Genomic DNA, 27,751 nt, shown 5'->3' with positions numbered 1-27,751 from the left:
TATTGGACACGTTCAATAATGTCGTTAACTCCGCTCCTCTCATCATATAATTTAAGTTTAGAAAAAAGATTCGGAAAGGTCTGTTTATTATTGTCACACATACCAAGAGACAAATAAAGCAACACACATCAAAGTTGCTGGTGAACGCAGCAGGTCAGGCAGCATCTCTAGGAAGAGGTACAGTCGACGTTTCAGGCCGAGACCCTTCGTCAGGACTAACTGAAGAAAGAGCTAGTAAGAGATTTAAAAGGGGGAGGGGGAGATCCGAAATGATAGAGGGGGAGAGGGAGATCCGAAATGATAGGAGACAACAGGATGAGGAGGGATGGAGCCAAGAGCTGGGCAGGTGATTGGCAAAAGGGATATGAGAGGATCATGGGACAGGAGGCCCAGGGAGAAGACAAGGTGGGGGGGACCCAGAGGATGGACAAAGGGGTATAGTCAGAGGGACAGAGGGAGAAAAAGGAGAGTGAGAGAAAGAATCTGTAAATATAAATAAATAACGGATGGGGTACGAGGGGGAGGTGGGGCATTAGCAGAAGTTTGAGAAGTCAATGTTCATGCCATCAGGTTGGAGGCTACCCAGACGGAATACAAGGTGTTGTTCCTCCAACCTGAGCGTGGCTTCATCTTTACAGTAGAGGAGGCCGTGGATAGACATGTCAGAATGGGAATGGGATGTGGAATTAAAATGTGTGGCCACTGGGAGATCCTGCTTTCTCTGGCGGACAGAGCGTAGGTGTTCAGCAAAACGATCTCCCAGTCTGCGTTGGGTCTCACCAATATATAGAAGGCCATATCGGGAGCAGCAGACGCAGTATATCACCCCAGCCGACTCACAGGTGAAGTGTCACCTCACCTGGAAGGACTGTCTGGGGCCCTGAATGGTGGTAAGGGAGGAAGTGTAAGGGCATGTGTAGCACTTGTTCCGCTTACAAGGATAAGTGCCAGGGGGGAGATCAGTGGGGAGGGATGGGGGGGGGACGAATGGACAAGGGAGTCGCGTAGGGAGCGATCCCTGCGGAAAGCAGAGAGGGGTGTAGGGAAAGATGTGCTTAGTTGTGGGATCCCGTTGGAGGTGGCGGAAGTTACGGAGAATGATATGTTGGACCCGGAGGCTGGTGGGGTGGTAGGTGAGGACAGAAGGAACCCTATTCCTAGTGGGGTGGCGGGAGGATGGAGTGAGAGCAGATGTGCGTGAAATGGGGGAGATGCGTTTGAGAGCAGAGTTGATGGTGGAGGAAGGGAAGCCCCTTTCTTTAAAAATGGAGGACATCTCCCTCGTCCTGGAATGAAAAGCCTCATCCTGAGAGCAGTTGCGGCGGAGACGGAGGAATTGTGAGAAGGGGATGGCATTTTTGCAAGAGACAGGGTGAGAAGAGGAATAGTCCAGATAGCTGTGAGAGTCAGTAGGCTTATAGTAGACATCAGTGGATAAGCTGTCTCCAGAGACAGAGACAGAAAGATCTAGAAAGGGGAGGGAGGTGTCGGAAATGGACCAGGTAAACTGGAGGGCAGGGTGAAAGTTGGAGGCAAGGTTAATAAAGTCAACGAACTCAGCATGCGTGCAGGAAGCAGTGCCAATGCAATCGTTGATGTAGCGAAGGAAAAGTGGGGGACAGATACCAGAATAGGCTTGGAACATAGATTGTTCCACAAAGCCAACGAAAAGGCAGGCATAGCTAGGACCCATACGGGTGCTCATAGCTACACCTTTAGTTTGGAGGAAGTGGGAGGAGCCAAAGGAGAAATTATTAAGAGCAAGGAGTAATTCCGCTAGACGGAGCAGAGTGGTGGTAGAGGGGAACTGGTTGGGTCTGGAATCCAAAAAGAAGCGTAGAGCTTTGAGACCTTCCTGATGGGGGATGGAAGTATATAGGGACTGGACGTCCATGGTGAAAATAAAGCGGTGGGGGCCAGGGAACTTAAAATCATTGAAAAGTTTAAGAGCGTGAGAAGTGTCACGAACATAGGTAGGAAGGGATTGAACAAGGGGGGATAAAACCGTGTTGAGGTTTTGCTTGTTGAAGATCACGTTTATTGTCTTCAACCGTATACCAAATGAAACAACATTCTCTGGAACAGGTTCTACAATGTAAGACAAAGGAGCAGAATTAACACAGAAATGACACATACTGTAAGTAATATGACCACAAATAAATTAACAAATAAGTAGGTGTATTTTCACCTGTATCTTGTGTACAGATCAGATCATTACACGGTGCATTGAGGTGGAACAAGATAAAACAATAACAGAATGCAGAATAAAGTGGAACAGCTACAGAGAGAGTGCAGTGCAGATTAACGATAAAGTGCGAGATCATAACGAGGTGGATTGAGAGGCTGTGTCCATCTTATCATACAAGAGGTCCATTTGTAAGTGATCAAGTTGGGAGAGTGGGCAAAGTGGCAGATGGAAAACAGCGCAGGGAAGTGTGTGGTCATGCACGTTGGTCGGAAGAATAAATGTGTGGTCTATTTTCTAAATGGCGAGAGGAACCAGAAATCAGATGAGCAAAGAAACTTGGAAGCATAGGACGTCCTAAAGGTCGTGTCAGGGGTAAGGAAGTTAGTGTTCATTTTAAAAGGACTAGAATCTAAAAGCACGGATGTACTTAGGCTTCATGAAGTATTAGTCAGATCACGTTTGGAGAATTGGGATAAGCTTTGGGCCCTGTATCTAAAGAAGGATGTGGTGGTATTAGAGAGGGTCCAGAGGAGGTTCACGAGGACAATCCCAGGATGTAAGGGTGAATGTACAAGGAGAGTGTGATGACTTTGGGCTGTACTCGATGGAGATTAGAAGGCTGAAGGGGAATCTCATTGAAGCTTACTGAATATTGAACGTTCCACATTGAGTGGATGTTTCCATCAGTGGAGAGTGTCAGATTTGAGGGTACAGCCTCATGATAACAGGGCGTAACTTCAGAACTGAGACAAGGAGGAGTTCCTTTAGCCAGAAGGTGGTTAATCTGTGGACTTTGATGCTACAGATGGCCAATTATTTAAGGCAGAGATTGATAGGTTCCCAACTGGTGAGGGGTCGAAGGGTTATAGGAAGAAGTCAAGAAAAGGGTTGAGAGGGAAAAATAAATCAGCTATTATTAAATGGTGGAGACGCGATGGACAAATGGCCTAATTCTGCTCCTTCAACACACATCAAAGTTGCTGGTGAATGCAGTAGGCCAGGGAGTATCTATTGGAAGAGGTACGGTCGATGTTTTGGGCCGAGACCCTTCGTCAGGACTAACCGAAGGAAGAGCTAGTAAGAGATTTGAGAGGGGGAGGGGGAGATCCAAAATGATAGGAGAAGACAGGAGGGGGAGGGATGGAGCCAAGAGCTGGACAGGTGATTGGCAAAGGGGATGTGAGAGGATCATGGGACAGGAGGCCCAGGGAGAAGGAAAAGGGGGAGGAGGAAAAAACCCAGAGGGTGGGCAAGGGGTATAGTGAGAGGGACAGAGGGAGAAAAAGGAGAGAGAGAGAGAGAGAAAGAACGTGTGTATATAGATAAGTAACGGATGGGATACGAGGGGGAGATGGGGCATTAGCGGAAGTTAGAGAAGTCAATGTTCATGCCATCAGGTTGGAGGCTACCCAGACGGAATATCAGGTGTTGTTCCTCCAACCTGAGTGTGGCTTCATCTTTATAGTAGAGGAGGCCGTGGATAGACATGTCAGAATGGGAATGGGATGTGGAATTAAAATGTGTGGCCACTGGGAGATCCTGTTTTCTCTGGCGGACGGAGCGTAGGTGTTGAGCAAAACGATCTCCCAGTCTGCGTCGGGTCTTGCCAATATATAGAAGGCCACATCGGGAGCACTGGACGCAGTATATCACCCCAGCCGACTCACAGGTGAAGTGTCGCCTCACCTGGAAGGACTGTCTGGGGCCCTGAATGGTGGTAAGGAAGGAAGTGTTAGGGCATGTGTAGCACTTGTTCTGCTGGCAAGGATTAGTGCCAGGAGGGAGATCAGTGGGGAGGGATGGCGGGGACGAATGGACAAGGGAGTCGCGGAAAGCAGTGGGCGGGAGGAGGGAAAGATGTGCTTAGTTGTGAGATCCCATTGGAGGTGGCGGAAGTTACGGAGAATAATATGTTGGACCCGGAGGCTGGTGGGGTGGTAGGTGAGGACCAGGTGAACCCTACTCCTAGTGGGGTGGCGGGAGGATGGAGTGAGAGCAGATGTGTGTGAAATGGGGGAGATGCGTTTGAGAGCAGAGTTACCCCACTGGGAATAGGGTTCCCCTGGTCCTCACCTACCAACCCACCAGCCTCCGGGTCCAACATATTATTCTCCGTAACTTCCGCCACCTCCAACGGGATCCCACCACTAAGCACATCTTTCCCTCCCCCCACCCCCCGCTCTGCTTACTGCAGGGATCGCTCTCTACGCGACTCCCTTGTACATTCGTTCCTCCCCCCCATCCCTCCCCACTGATCTCCCTCCTGGCACTTATCCTCATAAGTGGAGCAAGTGCTACACATGCCCTTATGCTTCCTCCCTTACCACCATTCAGGGCCCCAGACAGTCCTTCCAGGTGAGGCGACACTTCTCCTGTGAGTCGGCTGGGGTGATATACTGTGTCCGGTGCTCCTGATGTGGCCTTCTATATATTGGCGAGACCCGATGCAGACTGGGAGATTGTTTTGCTCAACACCTACGCTCTGTCCGCCAGAGAAAACAGGATCTCCCAGTGGCCACACATTTTAATTCCACATCCCATTCCCATTCTGATATGTCTATCCACGGCCTCCTCTACTGTAAAGATGAAGCCACGCTCAGGTTGGAGGAACAACACCTTGTATTCCGTCTGGGTAGCCTCCAACCTGATGGCATGAACATTGACTTCTCTAGCTTCCGCTAATGCCCCACCCCCCTCGTACCCCATCCGTTATTGATTTATATACACACATTCTTTCTCGTTCTCTCTCTTTTTTCTCCCTCTGTCCCTCTCACTATACCCCTTGCCCACCCTCTGGGTTTTTTCCCCCCCTCCCCCTTTTCCTTCTCTCTGGGCCTCCTGTCCCATGACCCTCTCATATCCCTTTTGCCAATCACCTGTCCAGCTCTTGGCTCCATCCCTCCCCCTCCTGTCTTCTCCTATCATTTTGGATCTCCCCCTCCCCCTCCCACTTTCAAATCTCTTACTCGCTCTTCCTTCAGTTAGTCCTGACGAAGGGTCTCGGCCTGAAACGTCGACTGTACCTCTTCCTAGAGATGCCGCCTGGCCTGCTGCGTTCACCAGCAACTTTGATGTGTCTTGCTTGAATTTCCAGCATCTGCAGAATTCCTCGTGTTTGCGTTTTTAATTCTGCTCCTTTATCTTATGGTCTTGCGCAGAGCTGCAGCGAAAGATTTACCTGCAGCAGCATCAGTGACATTGAGAGAAACTTAAATTATGCAAGAAAACACAGTTCAGTGCTGCCCTCCAGTGTTCGCTGGGTGGAAGACAAGCTGGGTTGTAAACACTTGCTTACCGAGAGAGAGCTGCTTGTTCTTGCTGACAATACCCGTGCAGCATCAATTTGCAGAACGTATCACTCAGGGATTTATGATAGGGATTTGTTTGTTTACTGCTGTTGTAATGAGATGTGCCTTGTGTTGTGTGTGACTGTTGGTACTGTGTTTTCTACCCTGACCACAGAATAATGCTGCTTCGTTTGGCTGCAGTCATGGGTACTGATGTATGGTTGACAGTTAAACTTGATTAGAAAACAACCTGATGTCCATTGTAGTGCAAAGTGGTCCTAGTGTTGCTGTGCTGAGGTAGTGATTAGGGTTGTGTTGGTTGGTTCAAGAACCGAATGGCTACAGAGAAGTAGCTGTTCCTGAAGCTGGTGATATGGAACCTGTTCCTCCTGCCCAATGGGAGCTGTGAGAAGATGGCACAGTCCAGATGGTGGAAATTTTTGATGATGGATGTTGCCGTTTAGATGTAGCGCCTCCTGGAGATGCCACCGACGGTGGTGAGGGACGTGTCGTGAGGTTTTGAGCTGAGTCCACTGCTCTCACAGCTTCTGATTCGAATCACCGTACCAGACCATGTCATAGTCATACTTTATTGATCCTGGGGGAAATTGGTTTTCGTTACATTTGCACCATAAATAATACTAATAAAACCATAAATAGTTAAATAGTAATATGTAAATTATGCCAGTAAATTATGAAATAAGTCCAGGACCAGCCTAATGGCTCAGGGTGTCTGACCCTCCAAGGGAGGAGTTGTAAAGTTTGATGGCCACAGGCAGGAATGACTTCCTATGACGCTCTGTGTTGCATCTCGGTGGAATGAGTCTCTGGCTGAATGTACTCCTGTGCCCACCCAGTACATTATGTAGTGGATGGGAGACATTGTCCAAGATGGCATGCAATTTGGACAGCATCCTCTTTTCAGACACCACCATCAGAGAGTCCAGTTCCATCCCCACAACATCACTGGCCTTACGAATGAGTTTGTTGATTCTGTTGGTGTCTGCTACCCTCAGCCTGCTGCCCCAACACAACAGCAAACATGATAGCACTGGCCACCACAGACTCGTAGAACATCCTCAGCATCATCCGGCAGATGTTAAAGGACCTCAGTCTCCTCAGGAAATAGAGACAGCTCTGACCCTTCTTGTAGACAGCCTCAGTGTTCTTTCACCAGTCCAGTTTATTGTCAATTCGTATCCCCAGGTATTTGTAATCCTCCACCATGTCCACACTGATCCCCTGGATGGAAACAGGGGTCACCAGTACCTTAGCTCTCCTCAGGTCTACCACCAGCTCCTTAGTCTTTTTCACATTAAGCTGCAGATAATTCTGCTCACGCCATGTGACAAAGTTTCCTGCCGTAGCCCTGTCCTCAGCCTCATCTCCCTTGCTGATGCATCCAACTATAACAGAGTCATCCGAAAACTTCTGAAGATGACAAGACTCTGTGCAGTAGTTGAAGAGAAAGGGAGACGAGACAGTCCCCTGTGGAGCCCCAGTGCTGCTGATCACTCTGTCGGACACACAGTGTTGCAAGCACACGTACTGTGGTCTGCTAGTCAGGTAATCAAGAATCCATGACACCAGGGAAGCATCCACCTGCATCCCTGTCAGCTTCTCCCCCAGCAGAGCAGGGTGGATGGTGTTGAACGCACTGGAAAAGTCAAAAAACATGACCCTCACAGTGCTCACTGGCTTGTCCAGGTGGACGTAGACACGGTTCAGCAGGTAGACGATGGCATCCTCAACTCCCAACAGTAGTTCCAACAGTACATCTGTAGAAGTTTGGGTATTCGTTAACAAGCCAAACCTGCTAAGAAAGTAAAGACGCTGAATTGCCTTCCTGTGATTGCATCTGTGTGCTGGCCCCAGTTAGGTCACCCGAGATGTTAATGTCCAGGAACTTAAAGTGTGTTTATTTATGCATGAGAGCAAGTGTGTCGTGGTGCGTGTGCGAGAGAGATAGAGACTGTGTGTGTGTGTGTGTGTGTGTGTGTGTGTGTGTGTGTGTGTGTGTGTGTAAAGATGCTAGCTTTGCAATGTGTTTATTCTTTGGTGTATTTTTAAAAAGCTACTTTTGAAGGGTAAAAATAAAGGTCGTCACTGTCGTGTTGTGGCTAGCACAATGTTTTACACTGACAGTGATCACAGATTGGAGTTCAATTCCCTCTGCTGTCTGTAAGGAGTTTGAACACTCTCCCTGTGATCTTGTGGTTTTTCTCTGGGTGCTCCAGTTTCCTCCCTGATTCCAATGACGTACAGGTTAGGATTTGTGAGCTGTGGGCATACTATGTTGCCCCACAAGTGTGGCAACTCTTGTCGGCTGCCACCCCAGTACAATCCATACTAGTTTGATTTGATACATTTTACTACGTTTCAATGTATATGTGACAAATAAAGCTAATGCTTTCTTTAATAAAATCCTGTGCTGCCACCTTCATGGACAGGAGCTTTGCACGCCAAGGTCCCTCTGGTCCCCAGCACCCTGCCATTCATTCCGACTGATGCCGGTGTTTGTAGAGATGGATGTGTCACTGCCTGAACTAGGTTACATATCCTTTCAGGGTTTGTGAGGATACTGTGCTGCCATGGGAGGGATGTCAGAAACCACAGAACAAAGGGACACAGTGAAAGAAAAGGATGTAATCTGCACCTGGCAAAAGTTCTGACAGTGCCTACCATGTGACAAGAAACTGCAGAGTTGTGGGCACAGCTCAGCTCGTCTTGGAAACTAGCCTCCCCTTCGTAGACTCCAGCTACATTTCTTGCTGCCTCAGTAAAGCAGCCTGCCTAATCAAAGTCCACCCTTAACGCTGCACTGTCTCTCTCCTCCACTCTCCCATTAGGCCGAAGATGCAAAAGTCTGAAAGCATGTACCACCAGGCTCAAGGCCACCCTCATTCCCTTCCAGTCCTGATGAAGGGTCTCGACATGAATTGCTGACTGTTTATTCCCCTCCATAGATGCTGCCTGACTTGCTGAGTTCCTCCAGCATTCTGTGTGTTGCTCAAGGTTCCCAGCATCTGCAGAATCTTGTGTCAAGGACAGCTTCTACCCTGTTGTTGAATGATCTCCCACTATGCTATGTTGGATTCTCCCTCAGAAATCTATCTCACCTTATCCCTTGCACCTGATTGTCTGCCTGCACTGCACTTCCTCTGTAAATGCAACACTCTATTCTGCATACTGATGCTGGTTTCCCTTGTACTACCTGAGTGTACTGTTGTAATGAATTGATCTGTATGAACAGTACACAAGGCCAGATTGTCATTGTACCTTGGTATGTACAGCCTGCACTGGGGTACAGTATTATTATATGATACATGTCTCTCTGGCTATCCATCCCATAGGATGATGATGGTTCCTTTCAGTCAGTTAGTGGGGTTTATACCCCACTCAGAAAGGAACAGCGTGTGCGTGAGTGGATTTTAGGTGAGTAGGGGGTTGCACAGGTCCAGACCCACCCTCTCGACATCCCCTCCCAGATCCAGCGGCATGGTGGGGTCCAACAGCTGGGGGAAGTTCTGTTGCAGTGAATGGCCAGACCAAGCTTCAATGCAGGGGATGCTCTTTCCGCACTTCACGGCACGAGTTTACTAGGTGGCCATTGACCCTTCGAGGGGGTTCATCCGCCCTTTGATACATGTAACATGTAACATCTACTTAAAGCTATGTATGTGCATTGAGAGGTTGGTCATGGCTGGAATTAACTGCTGCCTAAGCACAGACCTGGACCTTTACAATTTGCTTACCACTGCAATAGGTCTACAGACGAAATCTCACCGGCTCGCCACTTGGTTCTGGAGCACTAGGTAACAGCGACACCTACAGTTGAAGTCAGAAGTTTACATACACCTTAGCCAAATACATTTAAACTTAGTTTTTCACAATTCCTGACATTTAATCCTAGAAAACATTTTCTGTCTTAGGTCAGTTAGGGTCACTACTTTATTTTAAGAATGTGAGATGTCAGAATAATAGTAGAGAGAATGATTTATTTCAGCTTTTATTTCTTTCATCACTTTCCCAGTGGGTGAGAAGTTTACATAGACTTTGTTAGTATTTGGTAGCATTGCCTTTAAATTGCTTAACTTGGGTCAAGCGTTTTGGGTAGCCTTCCGCAAGCTTCTCACAGTAAGTTGCTGGAATTTTGTTCCATTCCTCCAAACAGATCTGGTGTAACTGAGTCAGGTTTGTAGGCCTCCTTGCTCACACACGCTTTCTCATTTTTGGCGACACATTTTTATCAGATTGAGGTCAGAAAATGATGTCAAGTCTGGTTCATCCTTGGGAGCAATTTCCAAACGCCTGAAGGTACCAAGTTCATCTGTACAAACAATAGTATGCAAGTATAAACACCATGGGACCACACAGCTGTCATACCGCTCAGGAAGGAGACGCATTCTGTCTCCTAGAGTTGAACGTACTTTGGCGCGAAAAGTGCAAATCAATCCCAGAACAACAGCAAAAGACTTTGTGCAGATGCTGGAGGAAACAGGCAGGCAAGTATCTATCCCCACAGTAAAACGAGTCCTATATCAACATAACCTGAAAGGCTGCTCTGCAAGGAAGAAGCCGCTGCTCCAAAACCACCATAAAAAAGCCAGGCTACAGTTTGCAAGTGCACACGGGGACAAAGATCTTACTTTTTGGAGAAATGTCCTCTGGTCTGATGAAACATAAATTGAACTGTTTGACCATAATGACCATCGTTATGTTTGGAGGAAAAAGGGTGAGGCTTGCAAGCCGAAGAACACCATCCCAACCATGAAGCATGGGGGTGGCAGCATCATATTGTGGGGGTGCTTTGCTGCAGGAGGGACTGATGCACTTCACAAAATAGATGGCATCATGAGGAAGGAAAATTATGTGGATATATTGAAGCAACATCTCGATATCAGCCAGGAAGTTAAAGCTCAGTCGCAGATGGGTCTTCCAAATGGGCAATGACCCCAAGCATACCTCCAAAGTTGTGGCAAAATTGCTTAAGTACAACAAAGTCAAGGTATTGGAGTGGTCATCGCACAGCCCTGACCTCAATCCAATAGAAAATTTGTGGGCAGAATTGAAAAAGCGTGTGCGAGCAAGGAGGCCTACAAACCTGACTCAGTTACACCAGTTCTGTCTGGAGGAATGGAACAAAATTCCAGCAACTTACTGCGAGAAGCTTGTGGAAGGCCACCCAAAACGTTTGACCCAAGTTGAACGATTTAAAGTCAATGCTACCAAATACTAACAAAGTGTATGTAAACTTCTGACCCACTGGGGAAGTGATGAAAAAATTAAAAGCTGAAATAAATCATTCTCTCTACTATTATTCTGACATTCCACATTCTTAAAATAAAGTAGTGATCCTAACTGACCTAAGACAGGGAATGTTTTATAGGATTAAATGTAAGGAATTGTGAAAAACTGAGTTTAAATGTATTTGGCTAAGGTGTATGTAAACTTTTGGCTTCAACTGTATGTCATACTGCTACTTATTGATTCTAGCTCGGCATTCAACATCATCTCCCTTTCAGTACTAAAAAGCTTCAAAACCTGGCACTCTGCATTCTTGACTTCCTCATTACAAGATCAGTCAGTGTGGATTGGAAATAACATCTCACGGACTATTAATACCGACTTACCTCAGGAATGCATGCTTAGCCCACTGCTCTGGTCTTTCTACACTCGTGACTGTGTGGTAAGGCACCGGTTAAATGTCATCTATAAATTCACCAATGACTCTTATGTTGGAAGGATCTTAGATGACAATGAAGAGGTGCATAGGAGTGAGCTGGATCAGCTGGTTGAGTGGTGTTGCAATCATAACCTTGTACTCAGCATCTGTAATACCAAAGACCTTATTGTGGACTTCAGAGAGGGGGAGATGAGGGAGCACAGACTTGTTTTCATTAGGAGTTCAGCAGCGGAAAGGGTGAGCAGCTTCAAGTTCCTGGATGTCAGCATCTCGAAGAATATAGCATGGGTCCAATGCATTGTTGCATTCATGAAGGCACCCCTGCGGCTCTGTCATGAGAAGTTTGAAGATATTCGGTGTTCACCAAAGACTCTAGCAAATCTCTGTAGACTTACAGTGGAGAGAGCATCGTTGCATCACTGTCTGTGACTGAAGCTGCAATGCACAGGATTGTAAGGGGCTGAAGAGGGATGTGCACTCAGCCAGCTCCATCACGGGCTCAAGCCTCATCACCATCAGGGACATTTTCATGAGGTGGATCCTCAAGAGGCATCAGTTGCTAAGGACCCTCACCATCTTCTCATTACGGGATCAGGCAGAAGACAGCCTGAAGATGCGCACACAGTGTTTTAGAAACTGCTTTCTCCCCTCCATGAGATTTCTGAACGGTCTACAGACACCCATTATTTTGCTCTCATTTTGTCTAACTTTAAGTTAGCATAAAAAATATAAAAAATACTATTTTATGTATTGCACAGTACTGCTGCTTCAAAACAAGAAATTTCATGACATATGTCAGTGATAATGAACCCCATTCTGATTGAGTGATAAATCTGCCTCTGATTCTGCTGTGTTTTATTGTGGTGAGAGTCTCCTGCTGTAACGTCTCCTCCTGTCCCTCTCGCAGGCTCCAACTACTACGTCCGGATCCTCAGCACCATTGACCGGGAGCTGCTGAAGCCCAATGCCTCGGTGGCCCTGCACAAGCACAGCAACGCCCTGGTCGACGTTCTGCCCCCCGAAGCTGACAGCAGCATCATGATGCTCACCTCAGGTGGGTCGGAAAGAAGGGGATGGTTTTCCTTGGGACTGGGACACCCCTTCCCATGGCTGGAATGTGGATGCTTCCCTTTGGCCCGATACCCTGTGCTGACCCCTCCGCGCTCATCCCCTGTCCCAGCACTTGCTGTGGAAGCACTGTTTCCCCGATTGATTCAAGTACTGGTTGGGAGGGAGGGGGTAAGAGGGCCAGAGAGTGGGTGGGTGAGGAAAGGAGGGGGAAATGGGAGAGGGAGAGAGTAGAGCAGAGAGAAAATGTGTGGGGGAAGAGAGTGGGGAGTGCGTGAGAGAAAGAGAGTAGATGCTTTTCCACTGTGGTGAGTGATCTTGCTTCCACTGCTCTCCCCAGCTGTGTAATCAGATACTCACTCCTCCCAAGGTGAAGAAGATCTCCTGTCAGATCCCTTCTAAATCACTTCCTCCTTACCTGAAATCTAGAGCAGGGGTTGGCAACCTTTTTGCCTCTGTGAGCTGGATCGCGTATTAATGAGCGGACGGTGGGCCAGATAAATGCCATAAAAAAACTTGAAATATGGGAATTATCCATTAAATACATCTAGTTATGTCTTGCCTCAAATTAATGAATAAGGCATGCTAAAAAATCATTTGTGCGTAAGGTTGCCTACCCCTGATCAAGAGCCATAGAGTCACACAGCACCTGTGACAGGCCTTTCAACCCAATTGGTCCATGCCAACCAAGGTGTTACTATATGTGAGTCCCATTTGACCAATTTCCCTCATCACCTTTCTTATTCAAACACTCTAATTGTGCCATCTCTGTCAGTTTCTGTGCTAGTTCATTCTGTGTACCCACCATACTATGAGTGAAAACCTGCCCCTTTTAAATCTTTTCGCTCTGACCTTAAACCAGTGTCCTCTAGTTTTAGACTCCCCTAAAAGACTGTGACCACCCACCTTATCTACACCATTTGTGGTTTGTTAATCCCCTGTCAAGTCACCAGCCCGCAGCCTCCTTTGGTCTGGGGAACCAGTCCCAGCCTGTCCATTCTGTGTCCCCTCCATTATCAGACATAGCTCTCCAGCTCTCCATTTTTCTATCATCCATGTGTCTATCTAAAATCCTCTTAATGTCCTTAATGCCTCTACCATCACCCCCGACAGAGCGTTCCATGCACCCATCACTGACTGTGTGAAACAACCTATCTCTGATATCCCCTCTATACTTTCCTCCAAACACCTTAAATGCATGCCCCCTCGTTTTAGCCATCTCTGCCCTGGGAGAAAGTCTCCAGCTATCCACTCTATCTACATCTCTTCTTGCACCTCTTTCTCAAGTCACCTCTCATCCTCCTTCTCTCCAAAGAGAAAAGCTCTGTCTCACGCAACCTTTCCTCATAAAACATGCTCTCTAATCCTGGTAAATCTTGTCTGCACCCTCTCTGAATCTTCAACATCCTTCCTATAACAAGGCAACCAGAACTGATTATAATAGATGGGATAATCTTTATTGGAAAGGAACAGTTAAAGGGAGATTGAATTGAGGTATTTTGGAAGCAGGTAGGGGTTTTCTGAAATTAGGATGTCATCATTTCCAATGGTCAGAGATTGGATGTGATGGACAACGGAGCTACAGGGGAGAGAGAGGAGCAGAAAATGGTTCCTTGTGACAAGTTATTGCTGTCCTTCTGTCTGGAATGGGATGCATTCACAAGCAGATCCCACAGCAGCTTCCGAAAAGTGGGGGGAGATATGGGAAAGGAGGAAGATTGACCTGGGGTACCATTTGGTGCTGAGTCACAGAGCCAGGGAGAGATTCTGTGGTTAGAGCAGAGTGCTTCCTGACTGCATCAGCAGATCGCACTCTTGACGCTGGGATGTGTGGATTGACAGACAGAGCTCTATTCCTGGGCCGTGGAAGCTCCCAGGCAGAGCTCTGTTCCTGGGACTGTGTGGGTCATGGGCAGAGCTCTAGAGGTTCCTGGGACTGTGTGGGCTCTCGGGCAGTGCTCTGTTCTCAGGGCCATATGGGTCACATGCAGAGCTCTGTTTCTCGGCTGTGTGGGCTCCAGGGCAGAGCTCTATTCCTGGGCCGTAGAAGCTCCCAGGTAGGGGCCTGTTCCTGGGACTGTGTGGGTCATGAACAGAGCTCTGGAGGTTCCTGGGACTGTGTGGGCTCCTGGGCAGTGCTCTGTTCCCAGGGCCATATGGGTCACCTGCAGAGCTCTGTTCCTGGGCTGTGGAAGCTCTGTGGCAGGGCTCTGTCCCTGGGCTCTGTGGGCTCCAGGAAAGAGCTCTGTCCCTGGGCTGTGTGGGCTCTGGGGAAGAGCTCTGTCCCTGGGACTGTGTGGGCTCCTGGGCAGTGCTCCGTTCCCCGGGCCATATGGGTCACATGAAGAGCTCTGTCCCTGGGCTGTGTGGGCTCCGGGGCAGGGCTCTGTGGGCTCTGGGACAGAGCTCTGTCCCTGGGCTGTGTGGGCTCCAGGGCAGAGCTCTGTTCCCAGGCCATGTGGGTCACATGCAAAGCTCTGTCCTTGGGCTGTGTGGGCTCTGGGGCAGAGCTCTATCCCTGGGCTGTGTGGGCTCCGGGGCAGAGCTCTGTCCCTGGGCTGTGTGGGCTCCGAGGCAGAGCTCTGTCCCTGGGCTGTGTGGTCCCCGGGGCAGAGCTCTGTCCTTGGGCTATGTGGGTTCCGGGGCAGAGCTCTGTCCCTGGGCTGTGTGGGGCAGCAGGCGGAGTTCCAATCCTGAGCTGTTTGGGACCACAGATGAAACTCTGTACATGGGCTACATGGGGCCACAGGCCTGTGCCTGGACTGATTTATCCCTGCTCCTACAGATCAGAAGCCGGATGTCCTCTATTCGGACATAGGAGGGATGGACATCCAGAAGCAGGAGGTGAGGGAAGCTGTTGAGCTCCCCCTCACTCACTTTGAGCTCTACAAGCAGGTGAGTACAGCCGAGATAACAACCTTCGGTCTGCAATCGGACCTCCGGACCGGACCAGTGTCGTGCCTCTGGATTGAAGTGCCTGGCCCACTGTCCCTTCTTCAGAAAAGAACGTCCTGTCTCTGACCAGACTCCACTGGCGCAACGTACTAGTTCCCAACCAGAGACTCCGCTTTCCGAACGGCCTGCACTCCCCTTGCCCGGTTCTGCCTTCAGGCACTCCCTTCGCCCCGTTCCGCCTGCAGTACATCCCCCACCCCCTGTTCCACCCTCTGACTGTCCCCCCCCCGACCCTGTCTGCCGAAAATCCCACCCCCCACCCTTGTCTGCCGGTGCCTCCCCTCGCCCCTGTCCCCTCCACAAGCAACTCCCTTCTCTCTGTCTGCAGACACACTCCCTCCTCTTATCCAGACCCTGGGCAGCACCCCCCGTCCTCCCCACCCCTGTGTACCACCTTTTGACCTGTTCTCTGTGCCCACAGATCGGGATCGACCCTCCTCGGGGAGTGCTGATGTACGGCCCTCCTGGTTGTGGGAAGACCATGTTGGCCAAGGCTGTTGCCCACCACACCACAGGTAAGGCAGTGGCAGCACTGGGACCGGGAGAGGCACTCCTTTCCCTCCTCACCGTAGGGCACTGGGGTGTGTTACAGAGCAGAGAGACCATGCTGCATAGAAGTATAATTCCCTGAAAGTGGTGACACAGGTAGACAGGGTGGTGAAGAAAGTGTTTGACACAATGGCCTTCAGCAGTCAGGGCACTGAGTACAGGAGTTGGGACGTTATATTACAGCTGTACGGGGTGTCAGTGAGACTACACTTGGAGCATTGCGTACAATTCTGATCGGCCAGCTAGAGGAGGTATGTTATTAAGCTGGAGAGGGTGCAGGAGAGATTCACTGGGAAGTTATCAGGGCTGGAGGGTTTGAGTTATAGGGAGAGACTGGGCAGGCTGGGTCTGTTTTCCCTGGTCCAAAGTAGGCCGAGGGTTGACTTTATAGAGATTTTTTATTAAATAATCGGGATGTAGATAATCACAGTCTGAAAGAGGAATTGTGGGAAGTTTTTCATCCAGACGGTGGACTGAATGTGGAACGAGCTGCCAGAGGAAGCAGTTGAGGTAAGTACATTAACAACATTTAAAAGACATTTGGACGGATACAGGGATAGGCTTAGAGCAGCAGGGATTCTCAAGCTTTTTTATGCTATGGACTCTCTACCATTAACCAAGGGATCCGAGGACCCCAGGTTGGGAACTCCTAGTTTACAGGAATATGGCCATGCGTGGTTTGCTTGGGATCTGAATCTTGGACAGTGTGGACTGGTTGGGATGGGAATCTCGGTCAGTGTGGACTGGTTGAGATGGGAACCTCTGACAGCATGGACTGGCTGGGATGGGAATCTCGGACAGTGTGGAATGGTGATTGGAATCTTGGACAGTGTGGACTGGTTGGGATGGGAATCTCGGACAGCGTGGACTGGTTGGGATGGGAATCCCGGACAGCGTGGATTGGTTGGGATGGGAATCTCGGACAGCGTGGACTGGCTGGGATGGGAATCTCGGACAGCGTGGACTGGCTGGGATGGGAATATCGGACAGCGTGGATTGGTTGGGATGGGAATCTCGGACAGCGTGGACTGGTTGGGATGGGAATCTCGGACAGCGTGGACTGGTTGGGATGGGAATCTCGGGGACAGCGTGGACTGGTTGGGATGGGAATCTCGGGGACAGCGTGGACAGGCTGGGATGGGAATCTCGGACAGCGTGGACTGGCTGGGATGGGAATCTCGGACAGTGTGGACTGGTTGGGATGGGAATCTCGGACAGTGTGGACTGGTTGGGATGGGAATCTCGGACAGTGTGGACTGGTTGGGATGGGAATCTCGGACAACGTGGACTGGTTGGGATGAGAATCTCGGACAGTGTGGATTGATTGGGCCAAAGGAACTGTTTCCAATCTGAGTGACTCCATGACATGTGGTCTGTGAGTACTGCACTGACCCCCTGCCTATTTCTAGCTATACCCCATAACCTCTGCCTTCTCTTCTCCCTTCTCCTCCCATCAGCCGCCTTCATCCGTGTGGTGGGCTCCGAGTTTGTCCAGAAGTACCTGGGCGAAGGTCCCAGGATGGTCCGGGACGTGTTCCGGCTGGCCAAAGAGAACGCGCCTGCCATCATCTTCATTGACGAGATCGACGCTATTGCCACTAAACGCTTCGATGCACAGACAGGAGGTAGGTTAACTGCTCCCATGTCGTCTCCGTCCCTCTGCTTTGGATAAATCCCTGCCTTTTCCTTTTCCCTTTCCCACTTCTTGGTGTTCTTGGTGCGTTTAGCAGGCTGTCTATCCAGAGTGTGGAGCATGAGTGGCCCAGTGGTATAGAGAGTAGAGCCACTTTCACCCAGGTTCTCAGAGACCCGGGTTCTGGCTGTGTGTGTGTGTGTGTGTGTGTGTGTTCGTTCCTCCTTCGACCTTGGGCTTCCCCCGTGAGTTCTGTTTTTCCTCCCACGTCCCCAGAATAAGATGGCCTAGTTGGGTGGGTTAGTCTTGGTAATTTCGTCCCTCCCCCCACCAGTGTGTGTTTGTGTGTGGATGGGGGTGAAACTCAGGCAGTAGATGGCAAGAATGTGGAGAGAATGACATGGGACAGCTGTGATTGACAGGCTGATGGGCCAGTGGGCTTGCTGGCTCGCTGGCTGGCATGCAGAGCAGCCTGCCGTCTGGGCATTTGGAGGCTGCGGGCGGTGAGGGCCGTCCATACGTGTGGGCAAGTGCGTCCGAGGACGCCCTGCACAGGCTTCTAACCTACCTTATGTTTAACAGCGGACAGGGAGGTGCAGAGGATCTTGCTGGAGCTTCTCAACCAGATGGACGGGTTCGACCAGAATGTCAATGTGAAGGTATGTGCTGCCTGGGAGCTCACAGCTGGAACTGTGACAGGGTTTCCTTTATAATCCCACTAGCAGCTCCCTGATCTCCTCTAATATTGGGTCGTCCAGCCCACCCGTGGTCACCGTGTCTCTCCCCCCGGCAGAAATAAATCCTATCTCCTGTGTTTGGCCCTTATGCATGTACCTGTCCAACTGCTTTTCTTTTTTAATCTTTTTATTAATTTTCAAGTTCATGAACATAATAACAATAGTGATATAAAGAGATTGGAATTACATTATTGATAATAAACATATACAAGAGAAACTACAAAGAGTACAAATGTAATAAACTTCCAAACTCTTGATATAATTAATCATGAAGAGAAAAAAAAAAAAGAAAAGGATATCACAAAAAAAACCCAAAAAAACAAAAAAAAACAACAGAACAAAACAGGGCTGAACCAATATATTAGATCGAATACATTCATTAACGTCATCAACTCCACTGCTCTATTCATACATTCTAAGTTAATAAAAAGGATTCGGAAAAGGTCAAACTACATCATATGAAAATGTTCAATAAGTTTTCAACATTTTGAAGTCTCTTCAAATTTAATGGAAGGATCAAAAATGACACTTCTGATTTTTTCTAAATTTAAACATGATTTAGTTTGAGAAAACCATTGAAATGTAGTAGGAGGATTGGTCTCTTTCCAATTCAATAAAATGGACCTTCTGGCCGTTAATGTAACAAATGCGATCATATGACAGGCTGAAGAGGATAAAGAGCTATGCTCCATCATTGGCAAACCAAAAATTGCCGTAATAGGATGGGGTTGTAAATCAAAAGCAAAACTGTTGAAATGATATCAAAGATATCTTTCCAAAATTTTTCCAAGAGAGGGCAGGACCAGAACATATGACTCAAAGAAGTCACCTCAGAGTGACATCTGTCACAAACAGGATTTATATGGGAGTAAAAATGAGCTACTTTATCTTTAGACCCGTGGGCCCTATGCACTACCTTAAATTGTGTCAGCATATGTTTAGCACATATAGAGGAAGAGCTAACTAATCGAAAAATTTTCTCCCATTTCTCTATAGGTAGGTGAAGTTGAAGTTCCCTTTCCCATTCATTTTTAATTTTATCAGATATACCTGGCCGTATTTTCATAATTATTTCATAAATAGTTGTTATTAATTCCTTCTGATAAGGATTTAGGCCTAAAATTTTTTCCGTGATGTCAGTTGGGTATGAAATCAGAAATATAGGCAGCATGGTATTTAAAAAGTTTCTTATTTGTAAATATCTTAAAAAAATGGGATCTGTGCAAGTTATATTTATTAGACAACTGTTCAAAAGACATGAAACAGTTATTCAAAAATAAGTCACAGAAATATGTCATACCCTTCATTTTCCATATCAAAAAGGCTTGATCCATAACAGAGGGTTGGGGAAAAAAATTAGATATAATAGAGCTTGATAATAAAAATCTGTTCAAACCAAAAAATTTACGAAATTGGAACCATATTCGTAATGTGTGTTTAATTACTGGATTAACCATTTGTTTATTCAATTTAAAAAACACAAAGGGCAGTGAAAATCCTAAAATAAAAACTAATGAAAACCCTTGTACAGAGTAACTTCCGAGGTTTACCCATTGTGGACTTGAAATTATATCCCAGTCTTGTGTCCAAAATACTAAATATTGAATATTAATTGCCCAATAATAGAATCTTAAATTCGGCAATGCTAAACCACCATCTTTCTTGGACTTCTGTAGATATTTTTTTACTTAACCTAGGATTTTTATTCTGCCATATATAAGAGGAAATTTTAGAATCAGTAGTATCAAAAAAAGATTTAGGAATAAAAATTGGTACCACTTGAAATAGATATAAAAATTTAGGTAGAATAATCATTTTAATAGCATTGATTCAGCCAATCAGTGATGGAGACAATGGGGACCATTTAGTAAGCAATTGTTTAACCTGACTAATTAACGGTAAAAAAGAATTGAATTTGAGTAAGTCCTTATGCCTGTTAGCAATTTTAACACCCAAATAAGTAAAATAGTAATCAATCTAAAACGTGAACATCTATAAATGGGAGCCTGCATATTTAATGGAAATAGTTCACTCTTGCTGAGATTCAACTTATAACTAGAAAAACTACTAAACTGAGCAAGCAAAGATAATACTGCTGGAATGGATGGAATAGTAGTAAGCTCTACTAGGACTTGATGTATCAATCCCTATGGTAAGTTGGCACTCTCGATGTTGGCAGTGGGTTTGGAATGGTAACAAGGAGGGAGGGTAGGTACGTCATCGTGGTCACCAGGTGGGCACCCTCCTTCTTTGACGTTTCGTTGATAAGCCCACAACGTCTCCAGAGGGCGCAACGGTGCTACCTGGCGTCCCAGATACACCCCCTCAGTTCCATACCCTCCTGTCTTCATCTTGCAGTCCAGTTGTTGTCTTTCCTTTTAATCCAAATCCAATTGTTGCTTTCTTCTGCTGTATTTGACAAGGACTTGATTGCTTGTTGGAGGGAGTGACCCCTCACCCCCATCTTCTTCAATAGACTGATTGCAGATGTAGCAACGAATCCCCTGCATCCCACTTCTACAGGGAAAATCTTGGTCTTCCAGCCATTCTGGGCAGCTTCAGTTGCTAGTTCAGAGTACTTGGTCTTTTTCCTCTCATAAGCTTCTTCGACACCATCTTCCCATGGTACTGTCAATAGCAAATCATCTGCATATAGTGATAATTTATGTATCTCATTCCCACGGGTAATACCAAATATATTAGAGTCACGAATAGCAATAACTAATGGTTCCAGGGCAATATCGAATAATAATGGACTAAGAGGGCAACCCTGCCTAGTACCACGGAATAATTGAAAAAAGGGAGATCTTTGATTATTGGTAAATACCGAAGCCAAAGGAGTAAGGTATATCAATTTAATCCAAGATATAAATATTGGACTAAAATTGAATTTCTCAAGCGTATTAAACAGATACGTCCATTCAACTCTTATCAAAAGCTTTCTCAGCATCCAACGAGCTGACGCATTCTGGAGTTCTACGTGAAGAAGTATAAACAATATTTATTAATCTCCTAATATTAAAGGAGGAGTAACAATTTTTAATAAATCCAGTCTGATCAACAGAATTAATTTGAGGCAATACATTCTCCAGTCTCGTTGCCAATATTTTAGAAAAAATCTTAGAATCCACATTCAGCAAAGATATAGGCCTGTAAGTAGGATCCTTATCTTTTTTAAGAACTAGGGAAATAGAAGCTCGATAAAAAGATTGTGGTAATTTACCTATAGATACTGCATCCTTAAAGATTCTACATAACCAACGAGAAAGTCTAGTAGAAAAGGATTTAAAGAATTCTACTGTATAACCGTCTGGACCAGGTGCTTTACCTGAATTCATCGAGCAAATAGCATTCTTTATTCTACCGTAATAGGTACATCTGATTTTAAACGTTCATTGGGTGGCATTTTTGGAATATTCAATTTCTTTAAAAATTCGTGCATTATAGTGGAATCATCAGGAAATTCTGATTGGTATAAAGAAGTATAAAATTCTTGAAAGGATTTATTTATCTCGTCATGATCAACCGTCAGAGTACCATCTTTTTTACGAATCTTAACAATCTGGCGTTTAACTGAAGTCGATTTCAGTTGATTAGCCAGTAGTTTCCCAGTTTTATCACCATGTATATAGAATTGACTCCTAGGTTTAATTGATTTTCAGTCAAAGATGATAGTAATAGACGATGTTCCATTTGAAGTTTGACTCTCTGTTTATAAAGCTCCTGATTAGGAGCAATAGAATATTTCTTATTAATTTCTTTAATCTTGTCAACCAGCTTAAGTATTTCATTATTAGTTTGCTTTTTCAATCCAGCAGAATATGAAATAATTTGTCCACAAATATATGCTTTAAAAGTATCCCATAGTACTCCGCTGGAAATTTCCTCCGTAAAATTTGTTCTGAAAACAAAATCAATCGGTTCCTCAATAAAATTAACAAAGTCCGAGTTCTGAAGCAAAGTGGTATTAAATCGCCATTGTCTAGTACTAGAAGATGTATCCATTGACTTAATAGATAGTTTCAATGGCGCATGATTGGAAACAACAATGGAATCATATTTGCATTCAACAACAAGTGGAATTAATTGAGAGTCAATAAGAAAGTAATCAATTCTAGAATAATGATGATATACATGTGAAAAGAATGAAAACACTATCATTGGTATGTAAGAATCTCCAAATTTCTGAAGTTCCAGAGTCAACTATAAAAGAGTTAATAAGAGTAGCCGATTTGTTTGGAAGTGCCTGATTAGACATAGATCTATCCATCAAAGGATTTAAACAACAGTTAAAATCTCCACCCATAATCAACGTATAATTGTTTAAGTTAGGAAGGGATGTAAAGAGATGTTTAAAAAAATTCAGGACAATCAATATTTGGAGCCTAAACATTAACCATAACAACTTTTTTGTTAAATAACAAACCAGTAATTAGCAAAAATCTATCATTCGGATCTGAAATAGTCTCAAAATGCACAAATGAAATTGAAGGATCTATAAAAATAGAAACGCCTTTCACTTTGGTCTGTGAATTCAATTGGTACTGTTGATCCTTCCAAAACCTAAAAAAAATTGCTGATTATCCTCTTTCCGCACATGATTTTCTTGTACGAAAATAATATGAGCATTCATCCTTTGGAATACTTAAAAAATTTTCGTCCGTTTAATTGGGTGGTTTAAACCATTTATATTCCAGGAGACCAAATTAGTAATCTTATCCATAGTACTGAAATCGAATATAAAGGGTTAAGCAGAATACAAACTCATGACCCTGGAAGAGTAAAAAAGGTTCAAAGAGGAACTGGAAGTTACGACATTTTGGACATTTTGCTAGTTTCAAGTCAGCCCATTTACGGAAAAAAATCTAAATTAAAAATAAGAACAAAAATATCACCCTTTTCCCCCCCCCCACACAAAAACCTGGAAAAAAGCCAAAAAGTGGCCAGTGCTAAATCTAACCCCATCTCTCCAGAAGGCAACCCAAAAGAAATATGTTTTTCTTAAAAAATACCACCCGTGGTTGAAAAAGTAAAAAAGCAATTACTATAAGTGTAATGAAAAGATTACAAGAATTACAAACATAAAATAGTTTCTTCTTACTCATATGTGAAAAAAGAAAGACCAAGCGCCGATTCATATTATTAGTTTTTCATATATAAATGATCAACAATGACGCAGCAAAAAAAAAAAAATTCTCAGGGGAAGAAGAGAGCAATCCGCCATCTTAAGATGTAATACTTCTCCAATAAAGTTTCAAAGAAAAGGAAAATCAAAGACTGAATCTACTACTTAATTACTCTCAAAAGCAAAAAGATTAAAGGTGAAAAATGCAAAATCCCTAACAAAAGGCACTAGAAAACCAAGGCAAGAACCCTCAAAATATAAAAGTCTAAATGTGTAAGCTAAATATAGCTTTTTTTTCTCCAAAAAAAACGAAAAGCAAGTTAGAAAAAAAGAAAAAAAAAAGAAAACATTGCGTTAATTAGTCCTTAGCAGAGGAAGGCAGGTTGTCGAGAAAACTTTGAGCTTCATCCGGGGTCTTAAACAGACGATGAAATTTATCGGCCAGAACAATTCTCAGACGCGCTGAGTACAGCAATGCTAATTTGAAGCACTTACGATTAAATTCTGACATCTGCGGTTTAAAAGCCATCTGTTCCCTCAAAACTTCGGGCTGAAATCTTGAACGATGCAAACCCTGAAACTTTGAAATTCAATCATACCTTTCCGCCGAGCAGCTCGTATCACTTGATCCTTAATGTGAGCATAGTGGAACCGAATAATAATAGATCTCGGTTTAAAATCTTTGGAAGGTTTGGGGCGTAAGGTACGATGCACACTATCAAGCAATGGTTGGGGGGACGGGTGTCTCCAAAACTTCTGGACCAAACACATACATTAAAAATTTAGAGAAATATTTAGTGGGATTGCCCATCTCAACATCTTCGGGAAGCCCGATTATTCGCAGATTCTGTTGCCGAGATCGGTTTTCAAGATCGATAATCCTTGATTTGAAACTTTCCAACTGCTGAAATGTCGAAGCTAGATTTTTCTCCACAGTTTCAAATTTTCGATCTCTCTTCCAATGGGCTTCATCCATTTCTGAAATTCTAATTTGTTGTTGATCGATTTCACGTCTAAGTGATTTAACATCATCTTGAGTCGTCTTCAAAACTTCTTCAAACACAGCAAATCTTTGGTTAACTGTATCCTCTAGAAGTTTCGACATTGTTTCAAAGTTAATGGAATGTGCTTAGATGCTTTAGGATCACCATCTTTTTTCCCGTTCCCACCAGAATCTTTCCTATTTTTAACTTCTCGTCCTCTGGTCAGCATTTTCAGTAAGTTAAAATTGAAGTTCAAAGATATATCTGTAGTATAAACCCTTTAGTGTAGGTATAGATAAAGTAAATAAGGGTGGTTACAGGTAAAAGAAGTAAAGGGAATGGAGCGAAGCCAGAATGAACCTCACGCCATGAGTGCCTCCTGGAGAGTCCGTCCAACTGCTTCTTGTACCTGCCTCAGACACTTCCTCTGATGGCTCGTTCTGTGTGAAGTTGTCCCTCTGGTCCCTTTGAAATCTTTCCCACCTCACCCTAAGACGATGTCTGCTAGTGTTTTGGGCTCCCCTAGCCTGGGGGATAGAAGAAAGAGGAGGTTAACTTGTCACATTTCTCTCATTCTCTGTGTTCCAAGGTGTAAAGACCCAGCCTTGTCAACCTCTCCCAGTAACTCAGGCCTTCCAGTTCTATGGCAATATCTTCATAAATTTTACCTGTACTCTTTCTTGTTTAACTGGAGTGGCCTCACCCATGACTAATTCGGCTGCATTCTCTCCTTTTGTCACAAACTTAAACATGTGTCACAGGCATTAGAGTAAAAGTCAAGTTTATTGTCAAATACACAAGTTCGTGTATGCACAGATGCAATGTAAAACTTACCTGCAGCAGCATTGCAGGCACAGAGCATCAGAGACCCAACATTCACAAGGAAAACATACTAAACACAAATTGTACACAATTTTCACAAGTGCTAGGTACGTAGAATGCGCTGCCAGGGCTGGTGGTAGAGGCAGATACGTGAGGGGCATTTAAGAGACTCTTAGATAGGCACATGGGTGAAGGGTTAGGTTAATCATGGAGTAGGTTAAAGGGTTGGCACAATATTGTGGGCTGAAAGGCTGAAAGAGCATCCTGAGCAGCTGTGTCATGGCCTGGTTCGGAAATTGTACCAACTTGGATTGCAAGACCCTGCAACGGATAGTGAGGTCAGCTGAGAAGATCATCGGGGTCTCTCTTCCCGCCATCACAGACATTTACATCACACGCTGCATCCACAAAGCAAACAGCATTATGAAGGACCCCACGGACCCCTCATATAAACTGTTCTCCCTCCTGCCATCTGGAAAAAGGCACTGAAGCATTCGGGCTCTCACGACCAGACTATGTAACGGTTTCTTCCCCCAAGCTATTAGACTGCTCAATACCCAGAGCCTGGCTTGACACCAACCTACTGCCCTTTACTGTGCCCACTGTCTTGTTTATGGTGCCTGCACTGTTTTGTGCACTTTATGCAGTCCTGGATAGGTCTGTAGTCTAGTGTAGTTTTTGTGTTCTTTCTTACGTAGTTCAGTGTAGTTTTTGTTCTGTTTCACATAGCAACATGGTCCTGGAAAACGTTGTCTCATTTTTGCTATGTTCTGTACCAGCAGTTATAGTTGAAATGACAATAAAAAGTGACTTGACTTGACTTGGATCTGTTTTCCAGTACAGTCACAGCCCCTTCGTAAATCACAGAGCACCCTCTGATCTACGCACAAATGACAAAGTCAAAATTGTCAGGTGCACAAGTCTATGTATGTCCAGGTGCAATGAAGAAACTTACTTGCAGTAGCTTCACAGGTAGAGAGCATCAGATGCGCAACATTCACATGGAAACAAATGTTAAACATAAATTGTACACTTTTTTACAAGAAAGAACAATTAGAATGAAACAAAGTCTATTGTAATGCTAAGTGGTCACAGTGTTGCTCTACTGAGGAAGTGATTATGGTTGTGCTGGTTGGTTCAGGAACGGAATAGTTGAAGGGAAGAGCTGTTCCTGAACCCGGTGGTGTGGGACTTCAGGCTTCTATACTTCTTTCCTGCTGAGATGTGTGAGAAGATGGCATGGCCCGGATGGTGGGGGTCTCTGACGATGGGCATTGCCTTCCAGAGACAGCACCACCTGCAGATACTAATGGTAGGGAAGGATGTGTTTGTGATGTATCGGGCTGAGTCCACTAATTTCTGCAGCATTGTATGGTTCTGCGCATTTGAATTAGAAACATAGAAAACCTACAGCACAATACAGGCCCTTCGGCCCACAAAGCTGTGCCGAACATGTCCTTACCTTAGAACTACCTAGGGTTACCTATAGCCCTTTATTTTTCTAATTGCTGTACCAGACCAGTCAGGACACTTTCAACAGGCCATCTGTAGAAGTTTGTTAGTGATTGGTGACCAGCCAAACCGACTTAACCATTTGAGAAAGTAAAGACACTGACTCGCCTTCTTTGTGATTACCTCCTTCCATGTACGTGCAGAAAGCATGTAGCACCAGGCTCAAAGACAGCTTCTACCCCGCTGCTGTAAGACTATTGAACAGTCCCCTGGTACATTAAGATGTACCCTTGACTCTTGTGATCAGCTTTTGGTATGATCTTGTACTTATTGTCTACCTACATTGCACTCTCTGAACTGTAACACTCTATTCTGTATTTTGTTATTGTTTGGAGGGAAATAAACAGACAACATTTCAGTTCGAGACCCTTCAGCTGACTGTCCTGATGAAGGGCCTGAAGACTCTGCCTGACTTTGAGTTCCCCGGTGTGTTGTGTGTATTGCTTAAAATTTCTAGCATCTGTAGAACACCTTGTGTTTCTGTTACCGCCTTACCCTGTGCTACCTCGATACACCGACGTGATTTGACGGCATACAAAACAAAAACTTTTCACTGGACTTTGGTACGAATGACAATAATAACTGCTAGCCAGTCAACCTCCCTGCTTCTCACCCCGCAGGTCATCATGGCGACGAACCGCGCAGACACTCTCGACCCCGCCCTCCTCCGCCCGGGACGCCTGGACCGTAAGATCGAGTTCCCCTTGCCCGACCGGAGGCAGAAGAGGTTGATCTTCACCACCATCACCAGCAAGATGAACTTGTCGGAGGAGGTGGATTTGGAGGACTGTATCCTTCAACAGGGAGAATGGGGAAGGAGCTGGGGGTGGGGAGGGGGGAGGGAGGCATCGCTATCCCAGCGAGTTGTAGGATTACACATCCGTGCACACCAACCCAGATTCCCAATGACTGACCCGTATCCCTACAAACTTTTCATGTCCATGTTCCTGTCCAAGTATTTTGAAGTACCACACACAAAGGGCAGCAGGAACTCAGTGGGTTAGGCAAAAGAAGATTAAGATGAGCTTTGTATGTCACATGCAATGAAATGTCATTTGCGTCAGTGACCAACACACGTGCCCGCAAGTGTCGCTATGCTTCCAGCGTGCCCACAACTTACTAACCCTAACCCGTACATCTTTGGAATGTTGGGAGGAAACTGGAGCACATGGAGGAAACATACACTGTCACAGGAAAAGCATTCGA

General features: G+C 45.6%; 1 protein-coding gene across 1 annotated transcript in view; it reads left to right on the top strand.

Moving 5' to 3' along the window:
- Nucleotides 1-27,751, top strand: part of psmc4 (proteasome 26S subunit, ATPase 4) — a 37,803-nt gene that overhangs the window by 7,741 nt on the left and 2,311 nt on the right. Inside the window, exons 4-9 of the mRNA XM_072266149.1 lie at nucleotides 12,069-12,215; nucleotides 15,015-15,124; nucleotides 15,606-15,699; nucleotides 17,191-17,358; nucleotides 17,949-18,025; nucleotides 27,166-27,334. Of these exons, the coding sequence (XP_072122250.1) occupies nucleotides 12,069-12,215; nucleotides 15,015-15,124; nucleotides 15,606-15,699; nucleotides 17,191-17,358; nucleotides 17,949-18,025; nucleotides 27,166-27,334 (765 nt within the window). The remainder of the gene's footprint in view (nucleotides 1-12,068; nucleotides 12,216-15,014; nucleotides 15,125-15,605; nucleotides 15,700-17,190; nucleotides 17,359-17,948; nucleotides 18,026-27,165; nucleotides 27,335-27,751) is intronic.

This window comes from Mobula birostris, chromosome 8, assembly GCF_030028105.1.
Source record: "Mobula birostris isolate sMobBir1 chromosome 8, sMobBir1.hap1, whole genome shotgun sequence".
Classification (NCBI taxonomy): domain Eukaryota; kingdom Metazoa; phylum Chordata; class Chondrichthyes; order Myliobatiformes; family Myliobatidae; genus Mobula; species Mobula birostris.
This window is presented reverse-complemented; position numbering and strand designations above follow the sequence as displayed.